This window comes from Ornithodoros turicata, chromosome 2, assembly GCF_037126465.1.
Source record: "Ornithodoros turicata isolate Travis chromosome 2, ASM3712646v1, whole genome shotgun sequence".
In the NCBI taxonomy this organism is placed as follows: Eukaryota; Metazoa; Arthropoda; class Arachnida; order Ixodida; family Argasidae; genus Ornithodoros; species Ornithodoros turicata.
The window spans coordinates 86,611,701-86,636,205 of record NC_088202.1 but is presented as its reverse complement, the minus strand read 5'-3'; the positions used below and the strand labels follow the sequence as shown (position 1 = coordinate 86,636,205).

Genomic DNA, 24,505 nt, shown 5'->3' with positions numbered 1-24,505 from the left:
TATGAGAACAGATATACGTTTTTTTATTGTCCAAATTCGATCGGAGTATCATTCGGCACTGTTGACGGTAAATCTTCTGATATTGAACCTATTTAACTGATTTCACCACAGCTGAAACAGGGCGCGAATGTTTCACTAAAAATTCGGGAGTACAAACATCAAGGAACTAAAATTACTTACCTCCATGTGGTAATAAGCATGAAACAAGAAGCACAACACACACACGTCCACCTTCGACAGCGCGAAACCGACGACTGAGAACAATTGATGTCTTCATGCGCTGACCAGGGCACTACATTCATAGCCACCGCCGCCGAGGCGTACGAACACAACGAATGATACCCCTCAGGATCTAGCGCCTCCCATCCAAAACACGCTTTCATTTGCGAGTGTTTCGAGTTAAGGTTGTTTTGGTGGTCAAGTTTCTGTAACATTTGCATTTTTGATGCACGGCGATAACAGTCAGCTAATGACACATAAATATTGGACATTTGTAAAGTAGAAGGCATGTCACGCGTACATTTGACTGATAAGTGTTCGTAGGGCGCTATTTTAGCCTGGGAACTTTGCACTGTGCTGTACATTTGTGCCAAGGAAAGGTATCCGTGATCTCAAGACTATACGAGTTTTGCTTAATCCTCTTACACCTGTACATAATTTAGTTGAAATGGCTGTTAAAGCCGGTGGAGCGAATAGAACGCTGTTTTTTGTTTTGTTTTTTCGTGCAAGCAACAGCGTAAAATTTCAGAGCGAATCAGTTGTCTTTTGAGTATGGTGTGTTTCTCTTCTGAGACCGTCCGTGCTCTTCTCTTCCAGAACTTATAATCTGGAATGGGAGAAACCGAAAAGCCATTCGCATGCGATATATCTGGGTGCGGTGTTGTAAGTATGTCAGTTTATTCCTGCCGCTGAAATTTGGCGCGCGCTCAGTTACTTTTCATGTACCAATCCTCTAGCGCGCCTTCAGTGTCAAACATTCATTTATTGCGACCGTTTTTGTCACCTAGCGATTTGTCAGCGCAGATCGACTAGCCAGCCATCGAAAGAAGCACCATATGGCGCTTTCCTTAGAGTGTGGGAACGACGGCGGTGAAAGAAGTATAGTCGGTAAGTTCTCTTATTTTATGAGGAATTCTGTGTTTTTGTAATACCAACAACGTGAGAAAATGAAGGCCGACATCGCTTGGCGACGGAGTTCTGGCCCCTTACCCATGGTTTGTTGAAGTACAGCTTGACAGTTGAAGTCTTACCGAGCTACATGTGAACATATGTGAACATATGTGATGTATATGTGAGAAGCAGATTCCAAAAATTTCTGCCTTAGAATACCAATTAAAAAAAAAACTGCTTGCCAAAAATTGGCACCACCTGTGATGTGGTCACGATACCAGTTTTAGGACACAACTCACCATTTATTTGGAAGCACTCATCTGGCAAACACATAGCACACTAAGCAGCTGTGCTGTCTAAAACCGAGTGCCATGACACCGTACCGAGTACCATGACATTCTTCACCGAAGAAGGGCTTTCTTAAAGTGCTGTCAAACTACAATTGTATGATGTTTGTGGGGAAAGTTTGCAACAAAGAAATCTAATAAGCAGTTCTGTGTATGGAGATAGTCCATTAAATGGTGATTCCACTCCTGCATCAAATGCGTAGGTCCCTCGGTTTTGGAGTTTTGTTTTTTGAAAATCGGGCTAAACTCTGGTTTTATTTCAGGAGCCGTAAAACAGGGTAAAATCGGGTGATGTTGGGTTGAAAAGTAGATTTTCGGGTAGAAAATAGAAAATAAAAAAAGTGCCTCTCGCATTTTAGATTGGCAGAAGATGCGGAACAGCTGTGGCTGAGCATCTAATGCTTAGTGTTCTCCAGTGCCCCTATTGGTGACTTCGCACTTTTCCCCCAAGTTCATTTTTGGGTTTTACCCAAAGTGGTAATGGTGCAAATTGGGGGGTAAACATGGGTTTTACTGGGTTTTACCATAGAACACAGGGCTCTACAAATGCACCATTTTGCACCAAATGAGATTTACTGTGCCATCCTGATAAAAATCTGCAATGTTGCGCCAAACTACTCTAAAAATAGTGGCGAGGAGTTGCTGATTGCAGGTACCGACTGTAGCGGAGTAGAAAACAAGTCGCAAAATGGAGCACTCCTTTTGCAATGGTCATGCACATAATTTTCTTGCAACTACAAGGACACATACATTGATTATGCGTGGCTTTGTTCTGTCAAAAGAATGGGAAATTCACATGAAACGTTTCCAGCCCTCTGTCTGTTCTTAGTTATTTTTTTCTCTTTTTTTTTTCTTTGGCAAGGTAGGCATTGTAACTAAACGTGAGCACACGCTGATGTGAAACTTTGTAGCGTGCAACGCCATACCACGAAGCCATCTCACTTTGTCATTAGATATCTACATCTGTGTTTCTGTGCTGCTGAGAATAGTTTCCACACATAATTCCACGTGATTTTATTTAAAAAAGCAATTGCCGCACAGCAGTTGCAAAGCAGGAACTATAAGCGCATGTGCTTGCTGGAAGGGAAGTGGCGATGTTTGAGGTCAAGTGAAACCAAAACAACTCTTGTTAGTGCTGCTACCAAGGTGCTCCAAAGTGCTCCAAAATGGATATTTCGATGCTCAAAAAATTGCTCCAAATTACATTTTGGGAGTAGCATCACTGATTAGAGACCAGCCTTGCTACAGTTACACTGTAGAAACAATGATTGATAAAAAATGATCTCCTGTTGACGAACGACTTAGCGGCAGACAGCTAAATCTCAGAACAATCCCAGAAAGCTTGGTCTTCCTGTAACATCTGGCCGTTGTCATGTCAGCTCAGGCAGGGAGGTCCAGTTGACCTCGTGGATTTTTATTAGTTTTTTATATTTAGAAGCTCATTGTACATGATAATCAACAGCAGTAAAATGAATGATTTCGAACGAATGGTTTTTGTGCGAAAAAATTGAGAAAATGCAGCCCTGAATTTGAGTGTTTCACTTTTGCCATTTTTGCTTGCATATATCTTCTGAGTTTTAAAAGGTATTGTTCTTCAATTTTTTTAATGTTTTAGTATGCCTACAGACCAGCAGTCTGAGCGCAAATTTTGGCGCGCAGGTACAACGCTCGGCGATATAAAAAATGGTAAACATGCTCTAAAGCGCAGTTTTGTTCCAACTTTGACGTGTGATTTCTCTGGCTGTAGATGTCCCTTATTACCGTACTTGGTATCAGTTTACTCAGTTTTTAATGCTCATTTATTTGATATATCTATCGTGTGTGTACCCTCTACAGGTATCTGCTTAATCCGGTAAATGTTTACGTATATTTAGAAAAAAAACAAGGATTTTGCGCGTCCATTGCTCAAAAAGGCCCCTTTTGATTTCATTTATATTTTGCCAGGACATGATCCGATGTTAGATCTTTCATCTCATGTAAAAAAATTCCGCTTCAAAAGGTGTGCAGTGACGATTAGCACGTTAAAACGCGGCCCTGCTCTGGGCGTATGTGTCGGAGCGGGGCTGGCCGTACCGCGGGGTGTCGGCGCTCTGTCGATGTCGTACAAGAAAGTGGACAACTTTGTGTAATCAAAAGTGGTAGTTTATGTAGAGGTATTTACAACACCGCAAAATCACAAGCAGCATTTTGCAATGACAGTGACAAATGAAATGATTTCGCTGAGCTTCTACGAAAATGTCACTTTTCTGCATTCACTATCCATGGTACGAGCTATGGATGTTTCTCAGCTTTCACTTTCCAATGTCTTGCTTTGCCATACATGCGAACCCTGTATGCCAGGTTGATGCAGTACATTTACCCATTCTCATGTATGACTATTCTGCCAGCACCAAACCAGACTGTTGCATTTGTTCTTGTGTTGATGTGCTCAGATATGTAGAAAAATTGCAGGCTATGAAATAAGCAGTTGGGGCTTCATTCTCTTAGCCGTTTTGCAGGTGAACAAAATTGTTCACAAGCTAAAATTGTTTGTAGTTCTTTGATTCCATACAGTGCAGTTCACTCATGCAGCATTAATTCTATTCAAAGAGTTCAGCGAATTTTGGTTGAACTGTAGCAGCAGAAAAGCTTGTCAAAGCTTGTTCTTTTCCTGCATTTTCAGTTTGTATGTAAATTTTATTTTTGTTGTTGTTTCTTTGTACTGTATTGCTTCCAGAACAGACTCCGACCCCAACAAGATTCCTTCGTGGCCTTGACAACGAACTCTTCCAAGATCTTCGAACTGGGTTCACACCTGAAACAGTGCAAAGTCTCCAGTCTGTAAACCCTTTTGAAGAGGATTTCCGAAGAGGAGTTCAAGCAGCATCACAGGGGACTCTCCTGATTCATGAGGTTTGCATTCGTTCTTTTCAGGATCTACCATATTTGCACTGTTTTGAGTAGACCTAAATTGTATCTGATTCATTGTGGACGACTTTGGTTTGAGAAAACATTCACATGTAAATGATAAGGCCCGCACTGTGTTTTACTGATTGCATAGAACAATGCAGCACATGGAACTGAGGTAATGGGTTGATGTCCCAGGTCTATCCTTCCAAGGCCATTCCATTCCATCACGGTTGAGCGGGACTCATAGGCATGATTGGTGTCCAGCTACATCATGCCATCATCCAGTGAATGAGCGGGTAAAATGCTTTTGCTGTCAGCTGAAGAGAGCCACAATGGCTTATGAAAGCTAGGTTTTTGCGGATATATAGATTTTTTTCGAGTAGCTCTAAATTGCATCTGATTCATTGTGGACGACTTTGTTTTAAGAAAACGTTCACATGTAAATGATAAGGCCCGCACTGTGTTTTACTGATTGCATAGAACAATGCAGCACACGGAACTGGAGGTAATGGGTTGATGACCACAACACATCTGGCTTTCCAGGGCCATTCCAATACCATCATCGTTCAGCAGGACTCATAGTGAAATAAAGTTAAAATCCGGGCAGGTTGCTGATCCACACTAAAAGCGATAAAAACCCCCAGTGCGAGGGGACAACGAAAGGGACAAAGGACGAGACAAACACAGCACTTGCACAGCAGTGCTGTGTTTGTGTCGTCGTTTGTCCCTTTCGTTGTTCCCTCACACTGGGGGTTTTTAGCACTTTAGTAGAACTCATAGGCAGTGGCGTCACTATATGCCTGTTGCGCTGGGCCAGGTGGCGCTGGAAACCTTGTGTTTCAGCGCCACTAGTGGCGACCTTTGCAACACACGGCCGCTCCCTAGCAGACGACACTCATTCTGCGCTGGCTAGGTTGGTGTGGCGTTATCGTTTATAGTCTGTTTTACGGATGCAAAAAGTCGAAAGGATCGGCAAATTCTTTCGAAAAAAGTTGCTGAAACACGTGTACAATGTGCAGCACGATGTATGTATGCAGCACGCGTGTATGTCGCGAATGACGCTGCTTGTTAGAGTGTTTAGTGCACTCCTCTGGTGCACTGGTGTTTCAAAGTACAAATTTAATTCTGAAAAAAATCAGGCCTAACAAGAACGAGGCAAAGATCCATTCGCACGGTGCTTATCGAATTCAATGGGGACACAACGAAAACGTTTGCCGTTATACTTGAAGGTAGGTGAACAATAATAACAGAACATTTATAAGAAACGACACACTGCCAGCGACACCTCCAGCGCCTCTGGCGCACGGGGCGCGAGAAATAAATCTCGGGCCAGTCCAGTTCTGGCTTCTGACAGAACAGCAACCAGTTCTCCGTCTCCTTTCCTGCCAACTGGTGACCCTAACGTGAGTCTTACCCTTACCATCATGTCCACAGGAGACGGCGATCCCAATTTGGCACCACTAACCGCCCCCTTCAGCCCGGTTCAACAGCTCACCACCGTCGCCGCTGTCAAGCTCCCACCCTTTTGGGATCGGAACCCTGCCGAAGCCCAGTTCCATCTGGCTGGTATTACTGCACAATCCAAAAAGTTCTATCATGTCATTTCCGCGCTTTCCCCATCTGCGGCTGAGGAAGTTTACAACATCATTGCTTCGCCTCCCTTGGACATCCCATACGACAAACTAAAGGCTGCCCTGCTCAAGTGAACGACCTGCTCGGATTGCGCGCGCCTTCAACAACTACTATCGGCCGAAGAGCTCGGCGACCGACGCCCTACACAACTGTTGCGCAGTGTGAAGCAACTACTCGGCGACGGAGCATCATCAACCAGTGACAGTTTCATCCGGGAGCTGTTCCTACAAAGACTCCCGCGAAACGTTCACATGCTTCTCGCCGCAACCTCGAACCTATCCACAGACGGGCTAGCCACTCTCGCTGACGCTGTCATGGAAGTGGCCTCACCGACTGTAATGAATGTAGACGTACCACCTCTGATTCCTCCTACTCCCATGCCTGCTCAAGCACATTCGCATGATCGTTCTCCATGTTTGTCTGCCACCAAAAACCTTACGCAACAGGTGAACAACCTCACCCACCTGGTCTCTGAGCTAGCCACGCAAAGTCGTTCAGCCAGTCCCCGTCGCTACCGCCGTCAGTCGCCCTCTTCCCGCGGCCGCCGCTTCTCAAGCCCCCAGGCCAACGGGATGTGCTGGTACCATCAGCGGTTCGGCGCTGAGGCCCGACATTGTTTTCAACCGTGCTCGTGGGCGGGAAACGCCCCACCCAATCACTAATGGCGACAGGTAGACAGGGCTTTGCGGAAAGTCGCCTCTTCCACGTCGTAGACCGCGTGTCCGGCAGACGATTCCTCATAGACACTGGTGCCAACGTAAGCGTGCTGCCCGCCACTAAAGTTCATCGACGCCATCAGCCCTGCTTCACATTGAAGGCCGTGAACGCTTCGACTATCCCTGTATACGGCCAGCAATCCTTGACCCTTTATCTCGGCCTCCGAAGGGACTTCTGTTGGCTGTTCCACATCACCAACGTTTCCCAAGCTATCATAGGTGCCGACTTTCTCACGCAATTTCGGCTTCTCGTCGACGTCTCTCGGAAGCGCCTTCTCAGTTCTACCACCAGCCTTTACGTTCACGGAATTCGAAGTCCCATACCACCCCAACACACACTATCATTCTGCGTGCCTCAGTCAGCCTTCGGCGATCCTCGAGGACTTTCCAGAGCTGACGAAACCACCGGACTGGACTCGTCCTGTTAAGCATGACATTGTGCACCATGTCATTACCCATGGCCCAACAGTCCACTTTCGTCCGCGCCGACTCGCCCCCGAAAAATACACTATCGCTAAGGCGGAGTTCGAGCATATGCTCGACCTCGGCATTATAAGCCCATCCAGCAACAACGGGGCCTCACCATTACACACAGTGCCCAAGAAAACTGGTGACTGGCGTCCTTGCGGCGACTACCGCGCTCTGAATCGTGCCACGGTACCCGACCGCTACCCTGTACCGAATATCCTTGACTTTGCCGCAAACATTGCGAATGCCACCATCTTTTCAAAAATCGACCTCGTTCGCGCCTATCATCAAATACCTATAGCTGAAGAGGACATCGCGAAAACAGCCATTGTCACGCCCTTTGGGCTCTACGAATTCCTACGCATGCCTTTCGGATTAAGAAATGCCGCACAGACTTTCCAGCGCTTCATAGATTCCATCATCCGAAACCTTTCATTCGTCTACGCTTATATAGACGATCTTCTGGTTGCCAGCACCACCGCCGAAGAACATGCCGAACACCTGCGAACACTCTTCTCCCGCCTTCAGGATAACGGCATCGTCATCAATGCCGCCAAAAGTGAATTCGGCGTACCGGAACTCGATTTCTTGGGCCATCGCATAAACCAACATGGCATCCTTCCTTTACCGTCCAAGGTCGCTGCGATTCGGGATTTTCCTTGCCCGACTTCAGTTACGCAGCTCTGACGATTCCTTGGCTTCGTAAATTTTTACAGGCGGCTTCTACCTTCGTGTGCTGCCACATTGGCTCCCCTCGAAGCCCTGCTCACTTCAGGCAAGAGAACCCCTTCAGCCTTCCAATGGACTCCTGACGCCCTTGCCGCTTTCGACAAGATCAAACAAGACATCGCCGACGCCACCCTTCTCATCCATCCTCGGCACGATGCACCTACCTGCATCATGGTGGATGCGTCCAGTGCTGCCGTCGGCGCGGTCCTCCAGCAGCGTATATCTTCCGTCTGGAAGCCAATCGCTTTTTTTTTTCGTGGAAGCTGAAGACCCCCGAGACACGTTATAGCACGTTCGGCCGGGAACTTCTCACAATCTTCCTCTCTGTGAAGCATTTAAGACATTTCCTGGAAGGCCGCCCTTTTACCGTTTACAGTGACCACAAGCCACTTACCTACGCCTTCTCATCATCTGGAACCGGATACACCCCACGCGAAATCCGGCACCTAGCTTTCATTTCCGAATTCACAATAGACATACAGCACGCGCAGCAAGCGGCATCAACAATCCTGTAGCCGACACCCTGAGTCGCTTGTGCTGCGTGGACTCAGCCCAGGACCCCTCATCAACTGTTCTCTCTCTTGACCTGCTTACATCTGCGCAGTCAACCGATGAAGACCTAGCCGCGCTCCGTTCAAACTGCAACACCAGCCTCAAGCTCGAAGAGATTCACCTTCCTGGCACGGCATGCCCCGTAATTTGTGACACGTCTCAGGGCAGTCCTCGACCATTCGTTTCTCTACCTCTCCGGCGACCGATATTCAACCATTTTCACGCCCTATTCCACTCCGGCGTGCGCGCTTCACAGAAACTCATCGGGTCACTTTACGTTTGGCCAAGGATGAACGCGGACATCAAGTCTTGGGTGCGATCTTGCGTGCCTTGTCAACTCACCAAGACCCAGCGGCACACTAGAACAGCCCCTGCATCCTCCCTGCCTCCGGATCATCGATTTTATCACATCCACATTGACCTCGTCGGACCCCTCCTACCCTGCCACGGCCACAAGTACATCTTCACGATCATAGACCGGTACACCCGGTGGTCCGAGGCCATTCCTGTCCCCGACTCGACAGCACCCACCGTCGCCACCACCCTCATTAGTTTGTGGATCGCCCGCTTCGGTGCGTCATCGGTGATCACGACCGACTGTGGGCGCCAGTTCGAGTCCGCCCTCTTCGCATCCCTGACCAACTTGTTGGGCATCAGACGCATTCGAACAACGGCATACCATCCTGCCGCCAACGGACTCGTGGTGCGTTTCCACCGCCAACTCAAGGTTGCCCTACGCGCCAACAGAAGCACCCCATGGCCAGAGGCGCTTCCCATCGCGCTCCTCGGTATTCGAGCAGCATTTAAGCCCGACCTCGGCTGCACCGTCGCCGAGATGGTTTATGGGGCAACCCTTCGACTTCCGGGCGAACTCCTCGCCCCGTCCGAAGACCGTGTGCCCTATTCGACGCTAGACTACGTTTCTCGCCTTCGTCGTATCATGGCCAACCTCCGTCCCGCCCCCACCCGCTCAGCACATTCCTCTTCCGGTTACCGGCACCCAGACTTGAGCACATGCACACACGTTTTTGTCTGTGAAGAAGCCGTTGCAGCCCTCATACACGGGACCATTTCCCGTCGCCCGGAAAGACCCACATCACTTCACCGTCTCGATAGACGGCCGGCAAGACACCATCTCGCTCCACCGACTGAAGCCGGCCTGCCTCGAGCATTCATGCCCTCCACCCGCGCTCTCTGTTCAGAAGCTGGACGCCTGCTGCTCATCTCCGCTGCTTGCTAGCCCGACAGACCCACCTCTGGCCACTCGCCACTTCGCATGGTCCCCGGCGCTTACTCGCTATCACTGCTATTGCTCTCTTCCTCCAGCAGAGCGCTAGAGGGGGGGGCCCCGTAGCAGCCACACTACCAGCGACACCGCCAGCGCCCCTGGCGCACGGGGCGCGAGAAATAAATCTCGGGCCAGTCCGGTTCTGGCTTCCGACAGAACAGCAACCAGTTCTCCGTCTCCTTTCCTGCCAACCGCTACTGGCTCAACACCCGAACAGTTGCTCTTTCCTGGGAGTTCTGATTATGTGCTGCGCATGCAGAATGTTCACGACGCTACTATAAACAGAACAGGCAGCCTTTAGGCAACGCAGTACCCATGATTCCGTAGCGCTTTCGGGCACAGCCATGCAGCGTGAGCGACCTTCTTGACTATTTAGGTTTGGAATCGGCTATGATATATCCGCCTCGTCCAAACAGACGTCTATAACTTTCTTTCTTTTTTTTTTTTTTTTTAAGTATGCGTACGGAGCCAAAGACTGCACATACACACAAGGCTATAATATGTATATGGAGTTTCTGGTGGCCATGAAAAACCAGTGAAAGAAATTGCAAAGAATTGCTAAAAAAAAAAAAAACAATTGAGCTGGTGAGTGTAATCCATGACAGTAAAACCGGAGACGAGGGACGACGAGAACAGACCGATACAGAAAAGGTCTCCAAACTTTTGTCTGTGTGTGTCTGCTTTCGTTGTCCCTAGTCTCGGGACCTTACTGTCACACAGCGACGATTCTCCAAGGCATCAGCTGCGCAGTCGGCTTTTAGTATAAAAAGCAGAAAAGTGCAAAGCTAATACAAGAAAACGAAAAGTATATCGGGTAAAAGCTTTTGTGTTCTGTTCTATTTCATTGGAACGGATGCCGATATTTGTCTACTGAAATAATTATTCTTGGATATTACATAGCCGCAATGCAAGTCTGTGACTTAAAATGGTAGACAGAGGCAATACTCACGAAGTGTTCCTCCAGGGCTTCGCATTTTAGGAATTATCTAGCTCTGGAGTACAGCAAAAGTTCCACCGCCTGCATACTGCCGCCAGCCCGAATAGCGCTAGTCAGGGACATTTCTTTTGGCATATTTTCTTGGGATGTTCTTTGTTACACCCTTCGCACCTACTCTTTTCGTAGCTTCTTCCGGGAAAATTATAGAAGCATACTGGCGAACGCTGTTCATGATTCTCAAAATTCGATGACGAAGTTATTGCTTTAGCCACCTTCCCGCTGTTACGGCACCGTACAGCACAACAGTAAGGTGCCTCAGGCTTACGCTTTCGTTTTTCGCGTTCCGTTTCGGAAAAACTGCGAACTCTTATACACGTCCTACCAGTTGCTATCAGTTGTGCATACGAGGCGGGAGCGGCCGCGCGTAGCATTCCGACGGTAGGGGTCGGAGTGGCGCTCCAGTCGCTCTCCTCAAACTTTAGCACAACAGCCCTATGGGGGTGCAGTAGGTGCGGTCCTCACCGGGTGACATGTCGAAAGGGGGTGATGCGTCCCACCAGTACCGCAGCTTCCACCTCTCTGCGGCACGATGACGCCGAAAACAACAACATGAGGGGCCCTCTGCGACCACGTGTGATTTTTAAGTGTGGTGTAACATTGTTAGTTATCGTGTATTGCCTGGTATGGAAGGCGATCGATTAATGGGGATTGTGGTGGGGGTAACGCGTGCCCTAGTGACACCACTGTTCATAGGTACGTTCAGTGTGCAACTCTATCATGCCATCAGGAAACGAACGGCCTGGTAGAATACTTTTCTTGCTAGCTGAGGACAGCCAATAATGGCTCACGAAAGCTAGGGCTGTGCGGATATTTAGATTTCTTTAGTACTGACGCAGATGATCGCATATTCGATTCGAATTCCGAGCCAAATATGGAATTCCGTTTTCAAGTGTTTATGCAGTTTTTTTTTGTGTGAGAGAATTGCGTGGTTGACCATAATTTACGACAGCAATAGAAAAATAGGATATGCAAAATAATTTATGCAGGAATTTCGATTCTGGCCAATGTGAGGAAGGGAAATGCAGAGCCGTGAATGCTAAAGGGAGTCTGGCCATTAATGGAACATGCCTATACCTGGAGCTCCACCCACTTTTTGAGCTCTCTGGCCAATCACGATCCAAAATACAGTTCGCTATTAACCCCAGGCTATCCAAGCTATGTATATATTACCTGTATTAACTGGGTGCCGACATTTTCGGGAAACTGGATTGGATTAGATTGGATAGGATATTCCCTGACGACCTAGCAACATAATTAATTTTGCGTCCACTTTTAACGGTGCCATCTGGATGGTGAGGGGCACGCCGGGAAGACGCAGAATAGCAGAAGTAGCAGAAGCAGAAGTGCTTGCTAGCAGAACTGATTGGCCGGCAGAACCGCTAGTTGGAACAGACTGCCGGTATTATACGTATTTTAACTATGAAACATAACAAGACTCAACGAAGAACGAGCAAAGGTGTGCATATGAATAAAAGTATGTCATAAAATGAAAATTTTTGGCCATTTGTAGCGTTTTCATCGCAATTTGCCTGTGATCGCTGTCATTACTAGGCCTAACAAGGACGACGAAACATTATTTTCAGGTAAACATCGACACTGGAGCATAATTTAAAGGTGATTTACAAGATAATTGCAACAGAATGTACACTTACGGAATAAAATTGACGTAATTTGTGAAAAAAAATTGTCATGAAATCCTCGCTTCGCCGTTCCAAGCTACGCCGCCATTTTCGGGAAAATTTTGGTGTCATGGCGGCCCGCATAGAAAACAGCAGCCAATGAAAAACGCTCAATTTGATTGACAGGTTGAGCCCCTTTTTTAGGCTCCTCCTAATGGCCAGACTCCCTTTGGCATACACGGCACTGGGGAAATGTTGCTTCTAGCACCATTTGTCAGAGATTTCCTGGGCACGTTGAAGAACCCCAAGTAGTCAAAACTATCCACAATCCTAACCTGCTTCAACAACAATGACAACAACAACTTTATTTTTAGGGGGATGAATGGGGAGTTTCATCGCCTGGTGTGATACTCTACCCCATTGCTGATGGTGATGTGGGGAATGAAATAACGAGCCCTTTCACGATAAGGTTCGATGATGTCCTATGTTCGATGACGTTTGATGTCCTATGGTGTCGAAATATGTCCTTGTGGCACATACAGCATGTAGCTACATAAGTGTAGGCAGGCTCACATTACATGTAAATGTGCCTCCAATTATTATTTATTTCTATGCGAGAACCTGGTAGGGATTTCATATTTATTTATTTGTTTTCTTCCATCTAATTCTTCATACTGTTCATATTGTTTATCTCACCAATAGCCAGATTTCATCAGTTGATGCCTCACTTTGCTGCTCTGAGTTATAAATAGACTAATTCCCCACGGATCCCTTTTAATTTTCCAGCTGTACGCTTTCTATTGCTGTGTGCTGACACAATACCTAAATGGGCCCTTTCTGCCTTCACCTTTTGACAGAGTGGCCACGAAGCAAATGATTCACTCAACACTCCGTGCATCCCACCAGTGACAGCTGATCCACTCCGCGCACCTGCATTGCCCATTTTGCATTCATCGTCTTCAGCCACAGAGAAAAATATTGATTCTGTCCTGCCAGCAGCAACCTCACCAGATACTGGGGATGAAACGTCTCCTTTTGTGCCTTCTTCTAAGGAACACGATGAAGTGCCTCACCGGCAAACACGGAAAGACTCAACTTCTAGGAGTAGACCAGAAAACTTACGCTTACGTCTAGGTTCTGAGCGCTCAGACACTGCTACAGAGTCCTCGAGCCCAGAGCCTTCAAAAGATTTGTCTGCAGGAGGTAGCAAGCACAGAATGCCTGTAATTACTTCTTTGTAAGTGACTTCCTATAGTCACCACCAAAGAAGCATTATCCTATGATATACTGTTCGCGATAAACGTTTCTATCTTGCAGGAGGATCATCCAAAACCAAACAATGGGCCCGGTCGCCACGTCCATCCTGAAGGATGTGACACCTGACATAGTCACAACTGTGCAGCCAGTTAGTTCTCTTCCCAAGACATCTATTATTGCAGCACCAGCAGCAGCAAGTGTTATCCAGGTAAGAACAACAACAACTTTACAACAACAAGCAGACATGCGTCTATGACACTATCGTTCCATGTCCCCATCGGCTGTCTACTTTTGATTTCAATCCTAACCAGTATCATGATTTTCTACAAAGAGCCCTGTATTCTCATTATGTTTCCAAAGTATGAGGGCAGTTAAAGCGAAAACTGCAACTGCGTGAATAAACATCTAAGGCTTAGAAGAGCGGCATGGTAGTATGGTGCAGTGCTCTCTACCTATGAGGTGCTGACTACCCAGTAGATCCCCAAACCACGACAGCACTGTTAGAGAAGGCTGCTTGTTTGAAAGCGTGCATGACCAAAGGGTAACATTCTGTCATCAGATCTCTCACCGTGTAAAATGTGAAACCCCTGGAAATATGCCGTCAGATGACGATCAGTAAAGTTCATCGTGTCTGTCTCAGAGGCAAAGTGTATGAGTATGGCATACTGTAGAGTATGGGTATGGCCTAACTAACGGTATGGCGTAGATGGTCTAACTGACGGTATTGGTATGCAGTGGCACATCACCCTGGCAGGAATGGCTGGCATGTTTCGGACGAGAGTAGAGTCGGCTTACAACATCATCTGTGGGGAGCTCAGAGGTCAGGGGTTGCTACAGCAATTTGAGACCGAAGGAGAGAGCTTTTTCGACTCTCATCATGACTGGAGATTAGAGCTGGATCCACCATTTCCAGACAATAATAAAGCGGACAAGGAAATAATGGCTCTACTACACGTAGAACCCCTTTACTTGAGCACTACTACATGAAGGAAGGTGGCACAGTCATGGTGAAACCATAGGGGGTGCAACAATTATCAGTCCTTTGTAACAACTCCCAAGCAGCCGTGGCAAAATCTCCATCTTGTTGTGGTCTCACATCACACACATCGTCATTTTGAGGTCATGTGGCCCTGTTTATGCTCTGTTTTGGTGCTGGCCAACCTTTATCAGTTTTACACTGAACGTGTACACTACACGGACACTAGAGCATACACTAGATCAGGGGCCGGGAACTTTTACAGTTCCAAGGGCCACGTTTCACCCCCACCCCCCTAGTCGACCCTTTCCAGGGGCCGCACATGAGATTTGAACCCATTCGAAAATAAGTTTAAATTAGCCTGCCGAAATTACTAGTCACTGCTGAATAACAAGCTAGCCATTCCATAGGTGCAACTAATACCGAAGACTTGCTTGCTGCGCTGACAAAGTTATGGTAAGAGAATACAGCAAACACATTTTTTGTTAATTTTAAGAACGGGAAAGGCGACACAGAGAGCGCACTTTTGCCTCAGGAATTCGTCGAGCTAAACACCGGGATTTTTGTCGCGCGCTCGGTCTGTGCCAGGCCGCAAGTGGGCTGTGGGTTCTCGACCCCTGCACTAGATGAACGTATTTTACTTGTGTAAGTTGCATGGCACTTCTTACTCAACGTAGTAGTTTATTCCTGCGAATTCTCAGTTCGTCACATCAGCTGAGTGAGTCTTAGCACTAGCGTTGTTACCACTCCATTCTGAATGGTGAGCAGTACGAGGCCACATTGGCAAACCTCCATGTTTAACTGCAAGAATATTGGATAAAGCTCATTAGTTTGGATCGAAAACGAAGCACAGACACAGCAGCGATGTTGTTTAGAAATGGTTCGAACTCCCTATCATGGCCCCTCCATTTCTGTGGTCTTGTGTTGTGTATGATGATGTTTCCGATTATACGTGGGACCAGGACCTATACAGAATGTATAGCGTTCATCTGGCACCCTGTTTTTTATGGACAGATGCACAGTAGGGCACCCCTGTTGGGAAAACCTATTACAAGCCCCTATGTACTTGGCTGATGCAATTGCCTGAAATGCCCGGGGTTGTTAAACGATGGTGTTTTGCTTTAGTACAGCAACACATGCCCTCACTTTGCGCATAGAATGGTCGCAGTCATCCACAATCTCAGGGTTGATGTCTCGCACACCCTGAGTTATTCCTCTGACCGTAAAGGAGCACGGAAGGCACCTCCAAGATATATATATATATTTTTTACTGTGCAATATGAACATACTACCCTTGGAAATTGTCCTGCAAACAATTTTCTTTGGGATGCACACATTTCCTTAGAAAATCAGTTTATACTCAGCTATAATCAGCTCCTATTGGTGTTTCCTGGCCACTACCTACTAGATTATATCGACCATGTCATTTGCACCCCTCCCTAGCGCTGCAGTTTGGAAGCTAGTGGGGGTGCTACTCATCGGCCCGTTTGTTTCATCAATTGCTATAATACCTTTTACTTCAGTTTACCTTTTAAGATTTTTGTACGAGCAGTGCATATCCCACGGGAGACGCATTCTTGCAAAAGTTGTAAACTGACTATAATCATCATCATCATTCTGTTCGTTTTAATGGGAGCTGTACAGTGTTGTGTTGCTGTCGTCTGCTACGGACTTATGTCCGCTTCTGCCAGTGCAAAATTCAAATTTGCACTATCCGATCATGATGGTGATCTCGCGTGCAGATGTGTAGCGCCCCTAGCAGATCATACGGACGGGCTCCTGCATAGGAGTTGCCGATTATGACATGGTTGCTATAATCTAGTAGGTGGTGGTTGTGGCGTCAGACCACCGAGCTCTTTTATTGGCTGCTGAAAACCATCTGTTACGGCGAGGGGGCAAGGCAACTGGTCAACTGCTCTGTGTCAGATGAGGAATGGGCAATGCCAAATGTAACCGCAAAAGGAAAGAAACACTATTGGGCAGAAGACGTGACGTCGCAGACTGGCAACTGGGTGAAGGAGCTTTTCTGACCTGCAAGATTGAAAGGTATCTTGTGCACCAGTAGTGCTCACTGCATTCATACTTTTTGTGCAAGTATGTATACCTGGGCTTGAAATTCAAATTTCTATTTCTTGTGGCATTTGCTATTGTTGTTATTTAATTTTTTTGCGAGCCCTTCCGTGCTCCTTTAAGACATTCACATATTTGGAGCTTTCGAGGAGCACATTGGTGGCACTCGGCATGTTCTCAGGTTGTAAGGCGACAGTGGAGTGAAGAATGTGGTGTGTGGTTAGTTTCGCACACATCCAAGACTTTTTTTCACAGGGTGTTCACGCTGTATTGCACCATTGGTGCAAGTGCATTAACATCAAGGTGGTTATGTTGAAAAATAGACCCACATAGTTTAAACCACGTGTTATATGTAAGTTAATTTGTGGTCAGTTAGGCTTTATTTCTGAATCGACCGATTTAATCGCTGCGTAATCCTGTGCAGCTATGCGCGCAAGACACTGACGTCTTGTTTCATGTCGTATCCTCTTTTGTTTCCTTCACTTTAAAATTAGTTTCTCTCTATCATATTGGCAGATTCCAGCCAATGTCCAGTTGGTGATAATGTCCAACCCAGCAGCCACAAGTGCTGCGACCACCACAGTTGCTTCACCGCTACACATCCCTCAACAGGACGCTAGAACGGTAATATTCACGAAGGCACTTCTTCATTCATGCTTCTCATTATTGGCTCCCGTTTCCAGAAGCTGAAAGAAGCTCTGTCATCCAGAAGCCAGTATAGCAGCCTCCGACCTGCTTTCGTTGCAACACCCTCTGAAAACTGCACATTGGCAATACCATCTCCGTTACGCAGTGAGGGCCGTTCTACCAGTCCATGTGGGTCAGTTTTTAATATGTCATTGTATGCAAATTGAAACAAACAACAACAAAAAACAACTAAAACAGCTTTGTTACAAAATTTGTAGGTTAGCTGTTGTTGTCTGTGCCTAGTACAGGACACTGCGATGCAGTAAAATTGTCTTTCTCTTTACCTTAGGAGGCGACGGAAGCAGGACGATGACAACCCTGATGATGAAAGGAAGAAGAAGACCAGAGAAATCAATAGGTATGATAATGTAGCAGCATGTACACCAATGTTCTTGTTGTTCCGTACTGCTCCTCCGTAGTAGAGGAGGAGACTGTCGTTGAAGCCGCACGTGCGAGGGCGCGATGGTTTGATCGGGCTCTGATCGGGCTCTGATTGAGCCTAGGAGAACAGTATTGTTGAACTGTATGCTGGCTAACATAGCGGCTCTAACTGCTGTTGTTTGCTGTTAACGGTACACAAATTTATGCATGCAACGGCGATCAAACAAGAGGCATAAGGGTCATTCCATGCCAAACGTCCCAGACGTTGCACTCGACCATTCCTGATTTCTTCAAAATAAATACAGCGAAACCCGCGTAGAACGATATTGGCGGTAATCGCGAATTTCATCGTTATACGGGGTACATTGTTAAATGGGGGTTGACCTAAATAGCGCGTCCCCGAAAAGTCGTGCGCCACCCCGCGTGTATCAACACATGCTAAAAAAAACCGCAAAGCTGTGTGAAATCACACTGGCTCAGGAAAACAGCGACCAGAACTCGTGGAGGGAACCAGGGAACATATCAGGACAACATCTGGCAACATTACACATCACCATTCCGCAAGTCGGCTTCACCTAACACCTGCGTGCTTTAGGAGAAGCTCGCTTTTTGAACACTGTCGCGCGACGCGCGGGTGGAAAGCACGTGCTGGGCCTTTTGAATCATCTCGCGAATTTGAGCAGCATTGGCCAAATACGGAGACACAAAAGCGTTACGACCGACCTCTTTCACTGACAGTATTCGAAAACGAACAGTTGCTGTTTATTTTCTTGCCTCAATTTTTATTTTGGTTTAATTCTTTTGATACTAATTTCGGATTATACGAATATTTTCCGCTGCCCCGTGAGATTGGTATAATCGAGATTCTACTGTATCTTATCGCGGCTTTTTTCGCCGCGAGGTTACGCGCATGGGACCGCGTCCAACATCGTTATACGAGTACTCGGAACCGCAGTCTCCATCGCTGTACGTGGGTTGTTTCCCCATAGAAACAATGTATATTTTGATGGTAAAATCATAAACCATCCTTTTACAAGGGCTATCGTTATATGGGATATCGTTATCGGCAGGTTTTACTGTAGACAATTTCAGAAAATCCCAGTGCTCCTTGAGCACGCGTTGCATCCTGGGAGTTTACTGGAATGAACTGTCCTTCACGTTTCGTTTTCGCTGACCTTGACTCCCCATGGACAATCGGCCGAGAGAGAAGGAACCGAAACAGTTTGGAAACCTTCTCCTCCTTTGTTTCAAGCAAGTTCCCATAGTTCAAAGCGGTGCTAAGCTCTCTGGGATTTTCTGAACTCGTCTATCGAGGTTGATTGTTCCCATGCAGCCTCTCCTGGCGTATTTGTGATGCAAAAACATTTTCGCTCCGTGGCCGCCTTATGAGGATTGTGTGGATTGTGAACTCCACAATTTATTCAGAGCCATTTAAACTGTTTGGCAAAGTTGTCTAGGAGGCATAGAACGTGTTAAAAATATTTTGAGGCACACAGACTTGGAAGGGTATCTGGAAAAAAAATTCTAAAGTTTAGAAATATTGCTTTTGACCACAATTTGGCCATCAGTTGCACACTGAAATGGTCCTGATAAAAATATGAGACAAATTGCATTTCACAGTATGCCCCTTGAGCATTTGTTTTACAAAGTTTAATCGAAACAGTTTTTGCTTTAGCAGCTAAAAAAATTTTAAAAAGGAACTTGATCATCCCCACACTCATCCGGCATTGCCCCACAACGCTGTTTCACCCGACGACACATTGCCGCCGCTGCCGCCAAACACACACGGGAGCGGACCAACCGATTTGCGTTCTTCGGTGGAAAAAACAACTTGTAGAAATTAACCTTCCAAGCTTCAGGTTCTCACGAGAACACCTACTGCAGCGACGCAGTTCAATAGGAGCACCGGGACTAAGGACGTACTTCAGTGACAACGGGCAAGCAGGCTATTGAATAACCATAACCTGTTTAAGCGATGACGGGCACGGCACTTACTAACACCAACTCTACGGCGCCTGGCAATAAAGGGTATGCAACAAACAGCGAAAGCGCGACTTAACAACTCTTTGGGTTAACTTAAGTCTTAACTTAACTCTTTCGGCTAGCACCAAAGAAAACAATTACAGAAGGGAAGTGTTACATAGAGGTCCAGTTTGTTGCCTTAGAGACAGATACATAAGTAGAGCCTGAAGTTTTCGGGAAATATTTATTCCAAATTCGGGGGGTAAAAAACGGGTAAATAAACGTGTGCACTGAATTCATGCGAATTCGGGTGAAAAAACTTCCATTATGCTAAAATCGGGGAGAAATCGGGCTCAGTAATTCAAACTAACTGTAGCAGTTTGGTACAAACGGTGATGTAACTGCATTTTTCTGACAAACAAGTAGTTGGTACATTGTCCGCATACTGACAATAATACTGACACTCGGGTTTCACCCTAAAGAGGCAACCTTCAATTCGGGGTGCAAATTCGGGGAAGAATCGGGTAAAACCCTAAAACTTCAGGCTCTGTACATAAGTGCGTACCGGCAGATAGTTCGAAGGAGACTACGCCTTAGCGTTCGTCTTACGTTTACACTAGAGTGCGGGAGAACAAAGTTCACTTGACAGCGTCCGGCCTCGAGTGTTTCGGGCAGGTGTGTGTGTGTCGAATTACCACCCACATGATCGGTTGCTATGCAACGTACGCAGCAGGAAGACTAAAACTGTCCAAGTGAAGTAATTGGATATGGGGAGCCAGCTCAGGAGGCTGCTGTCGCTTCCAATCAAAGTGAGCTAGATATACTAATAGGTGCAGACCCGTCGTACATCCTGGGCTCCAGTGCTGCTTGTGTGCTTACCCGCCGCAGAAGGCTGTTCTCATAAGAACCTGAAGCTTGGAAAGTTAATTTGTACAACATGTTTTTTGCAGGCAACGCACATCGGTCTGGACTGCACCTGTGTGTGTTTGGCAGCAGCAGCAGCGATGCGTCTTTGGGTGAAGCAGCCTTGTGGGGCAACGCGATGAGTGCGGGGGTAGTCAAGTTAAAAAACTTTATTTGCGCTACCAAAACAAAGTGTTTCGATTAAACTTTGTAAAATAAATGTTCAAGGGGCATATTATCAAATGCAATTTGTCTCATATTTTTATCAGGACCACCTCAGTGTGTAATTGAGTGCTGAATACAGTTGAACCATTATATAACAAATTGGTATATGCTGGCTCTTTTTTTCATTAAGTAGAGAAATTTGTTAAATGGAAAACGTCAAGTGAAAAAAAGATTGACGCCATCGCCACCTGTGCTGCGCATACCACAAAGCACCATTTGTCATAAAACACATATCAAGCTATATGAAGGGCACAAAATATCAAGTTTTATTCATCACGTAACGCTAGGTAATACATACTTTATGCACAATATCGTTTGAGAATACCGCTCACGGCCAGACAAAATAGTCAGTGAGCATCGATTGGAACGTCCTTTTTAATGTGGGTGTCAACAAGTGCTTGGGGGTATGTTGAAATGAAGTGCAACGTCCTGTTTCTTTTCTCCGTTGGGGACCGCACTGATAATTGCAACTTTGTCGTCGATAGTCAACATCTTCCGTTTCTTGGTTGGTCCACTTGCACTCATGATAGCTCACAACGCACAAGGAGAAAATTCTGGAAAGAACGAGAGTACACCACCATGGAATACCGAAAAGAACGAGAAATGGGCTCCTTTATCACTTTATTTATCACGCTCCTTTTACGGCCTGCCTACAGCACACAACAACCGCAACCGCAGTAACCAACGAAAACTTGCGTGAGGACAACAGAGAGGGAAGGGTTTCTCCTCCTCTTCTCCTTCGTGGTGAAAGAGAAAGACACGTGCGGAAGGCTTTTGTCGGCTTTCGTTGCCCAGAAACTTCCTTAAAAAGAGCCGACCAAACGAATGTATTTCGTTAAGTAGAGCGCAAATATGCATTGGTGTCTATGGGGATACGTACGAGTGACGGAAATTCTTTGTTAAATAGAGGATTTCGTTAAATTGATGTTCGTTATTGAGAGGTTCAATTGTACGTGGTAAAAAGCAATATTTCTGAACTTGAGAATTTTTTTCTGCGTACTCTTCCAAGTCTGCACGCCTCAAAATATTTTTAACATGTTCTATGCCTCCTACAGAGCGAAAAAATAAAATTTTGCCTCAAAAATAAGCTGGGAGAGCATTGGCTGCATAGGAACAATCATCCACAATTTATTTGAAAGAAATCTGGGGTGGTTGAGCACAACGTATGGGACGTTTGGCATGGAATGACCCATAAGTGTATATGGCCTTGTGTTTTCGGGTTGCATGGTTTTGGGGAATCTGGGTAAAAATCGGGTTTTATTTCAGGAGCTGTCAAACAGTGTAAAATTGGAGGATATTGGGTGGAAAATAAAAAAAGAGCTTCTCGCATTTTAGATTAACACAAGATGCAGAACAGCTGTGCTGAGTTCCAATACTTTGGTGGCTGAAGTGGCACTTTGCAAAGTTAATTTTCGGGTTTTGCCCCAAGTGATGATGATGCAAATTAGGGGGTAACAACGGGTTTTACACCAAAACACAAGGCCCTATGTACAATTAGGGCCACGTGTTTTCAGGTTTTATGTTCATTGAAAATGGAGGGGGGGGGGGGGGGGGTAAAAATGGGTTTCATCGGGTTGAACCCCATGTATAACATATGGCCTTATGTATAACACGATGTTCACAAGAAATTGCAAAATACAGTACTTGATTAATTTTTTTATTAACTTACTATTGTCAAAACTACTAATTCACTTATTTCAACTTACTGGCACAATTGGCACCGTGTCAAATTTCAAACAATGGCAATGCCCACCATTGCCTTCTTGTTGTCTTCTGCCATAACGTCCAGGTACTTGTCACGGTAGGAGGACCGTTTGTTATGCGCTGCAAGATGTGTTTTTATTGTGCTGTAGCAAAATATGATGTACAGGAAAAGGAACCTGAGATAAGGAAGGAGGAGGAGGAGGAACATAACAGGAGCAGACAAGCTAGATGATGTTGACTTGATGTTAACATTACCTTAAGTTTGAGGGAAACCACAGGACGAGAAGGACACGCGACAGTCGTTCTTCCTTATCTCGGGTTCCTTTTCCTTCACCATGTACCAGCTCGCCTGCACCCTTGCTCTTCTACCGTTGATGATCTCCAGCTCTGCATAAAAGTTCTGACTGGATATAAGTAATTTCTATGAGGACTTAAAAGAAAATATGTATGTAAGAAAAAAAAACACAAAGCGAAGGTGGGGGGCCCTCTTTTGATGGGGGTCCCTGAGCATACACCTCGTCTACACCTATCAAATCCAGCACTGACTTGCACACTTGCCTGTCGTAGCAACAAATTACAACAGCTTCGATTGCTTGCGAGTAGCCTTTACATTCAACTGCAAGTTTCTTAGAATATTCTGGCTGTCGAAATGCATGGCATCTTGCACGCACACACTCATATATTGTGATTGAAACAGTTGAAAGGCTGCCAAACAAACGTATGTCCGAGGGCCCAACAAGCGCTACCAAGTACGCAGCCGCAAACAAAGCAAGGGAGAAGTTGAGCTTGCATGAGCCCTATGCAATTGCAGTGTCAAGACTGTTTTGCTTCAGTGGCGGTATGCGGAAACAGTCTGAGTTTGTCAGCTGAGAGATCTAAGAACGCTGATGTACACTGCCCATTGTTTTAGTATGACTGCTTTTGCTTGTTCAAGGAAGTCTTTGTGGCCTTTTTCATTGATGGACTACGAGGGCCACATGAGGTTATCAGAAACACTGACCTCCATACTGCATGAACTGCACATACATAGGGTTCTTTGTTCTGGGGCATTTTAATTTTTGCAATTTGGGGGGAGAAAATCGTGTGGTATCTTACACAGAAATTTGTGGAAAATTCTGTTGTTTCCTCTCCCATTTCATATGTCATCAGAGATTTTCGAATGAAACCCAAGCCACCATTGTGATATTGAGTCTAGAAACCAGGATTTTTATTGTTCTGTCGATACAACAAGCAAGCTTTGCCAATGTACAAACGCTCATGTGCTACATTTCTGCATGTCATTATTGTGTTCTGTGACCTCCTATGGCACGTGCACTAATGGGAAAAGGTCAGCAGACAAGAGGCACTTTGAACTGGGGCACTGAACAACCAGGGGGTTTTCCACAAGTGTCCCAGCTTTGTGAAAGCTTGCCCTTAGGATCACTAGGGTGGGATTATAAAAGGGGGGGTACACAGGTTCCCGCCGGACCTGTTTAGGCTGATATCATGATTCACCCCTTTGAGAGCTTACCAGGGCACCCCAAGCTTGAGGACCACTGGGATCCCCAGTAGAAATCAGGTTTAACCTGAAAATGAGGATAAATGAAGCTGTTTTCTAGTTTCTTCCAATTGGTCGGTGTCTGAGCGATGTCACATCCTGGCGTACGTTTCGTCTGCTCTGCTTTTGTGGCACCTGGGCCTAAGTAAGACGGGACCTTGATGTTATAATTTTCGGCAACAACACTTTCGATGATGAATGGGGTTACTTTTCTCAGTTTATTGTTCTCTTCTAGTCACCTTCTGTACAGGGCGCCTGCCCTGACTACTAAAGTTTCCCCCATTAGAGTGTCATTGCCACTGTCTCTGCAAGCCTGCATTGTGCCAAAGGAAAATATGTGGCCTTAATGACTATTCCACTGGAAGCCTATGCTCTTCCATCAAGATTGCTGGCATCGCGCGAACCCAGCAATATGTAGCCCAAGTAGCGTAGAGGTCAGAGGTCCGAAACTGGCAA

At 46.2% G+C, this 24,505-nt stretch overlaps 1 protein-coding gene across 3 annotated transcripts in view; it reads left to right on the top strand.

The window, feature by feature from the left end:
- The first annotated feature begins 342 nt into the window (after window positions 1-342).
- The window catches only part of LOC135385672 (cyclic AMP-dependent transcription factor ATF-2-like), a 36,023-nt gene continuing 11,860 nt past the window's right edge, over window positions 343-24,505 (top strand). The window contains exons 1-10 of one of the 3 annotated variants that reach the window (XM_064615126.1): window positions 343-599; window positions 817-882; window positions 1,008-1,107; window positions 4,174-4,349; window positions 13,205-13,584; window positions 13,665-13,812; window positions 17,167-17,274; window positions 17,334-17,442; window positions 17,627-17,695; window positions 20,631-20,936. In XM_064615126.1, the coding sequence (XP_064471196.1) occupies window positions 832-882; window positions 1,008-1,107; window positions 4,174-4,349; window positions 13,205-13,584; window positions 13,665-13,812; window positions 17,167-17,274; window positions 17,334-17,442; window positions 17,627-17,695; window positions 20,631-20,788 (1,299 nt within the window). In that variant the 5' untranslated portion in view covers window positions 343-599; window positions 817-831 and the 3' untranslated portion in view covers window positions 20,789-20,936. Of the gene's footprint in view, window positions 600-816; window positions 883-1,007; window positions 1,108-4,173; window positions 4,350-13,204; window positions 13,585-13,664; window positions 13,813-17,166; window positions 17,275-17,333; window positions 17,471-17,626; window positions 17,696-20,630; window positions 20,937-24,505 lie in introns of those variants that run through there. The other 2 variants (XM_064615127.1, XM_064615125.1) reach the window with 2 other exon arrangements.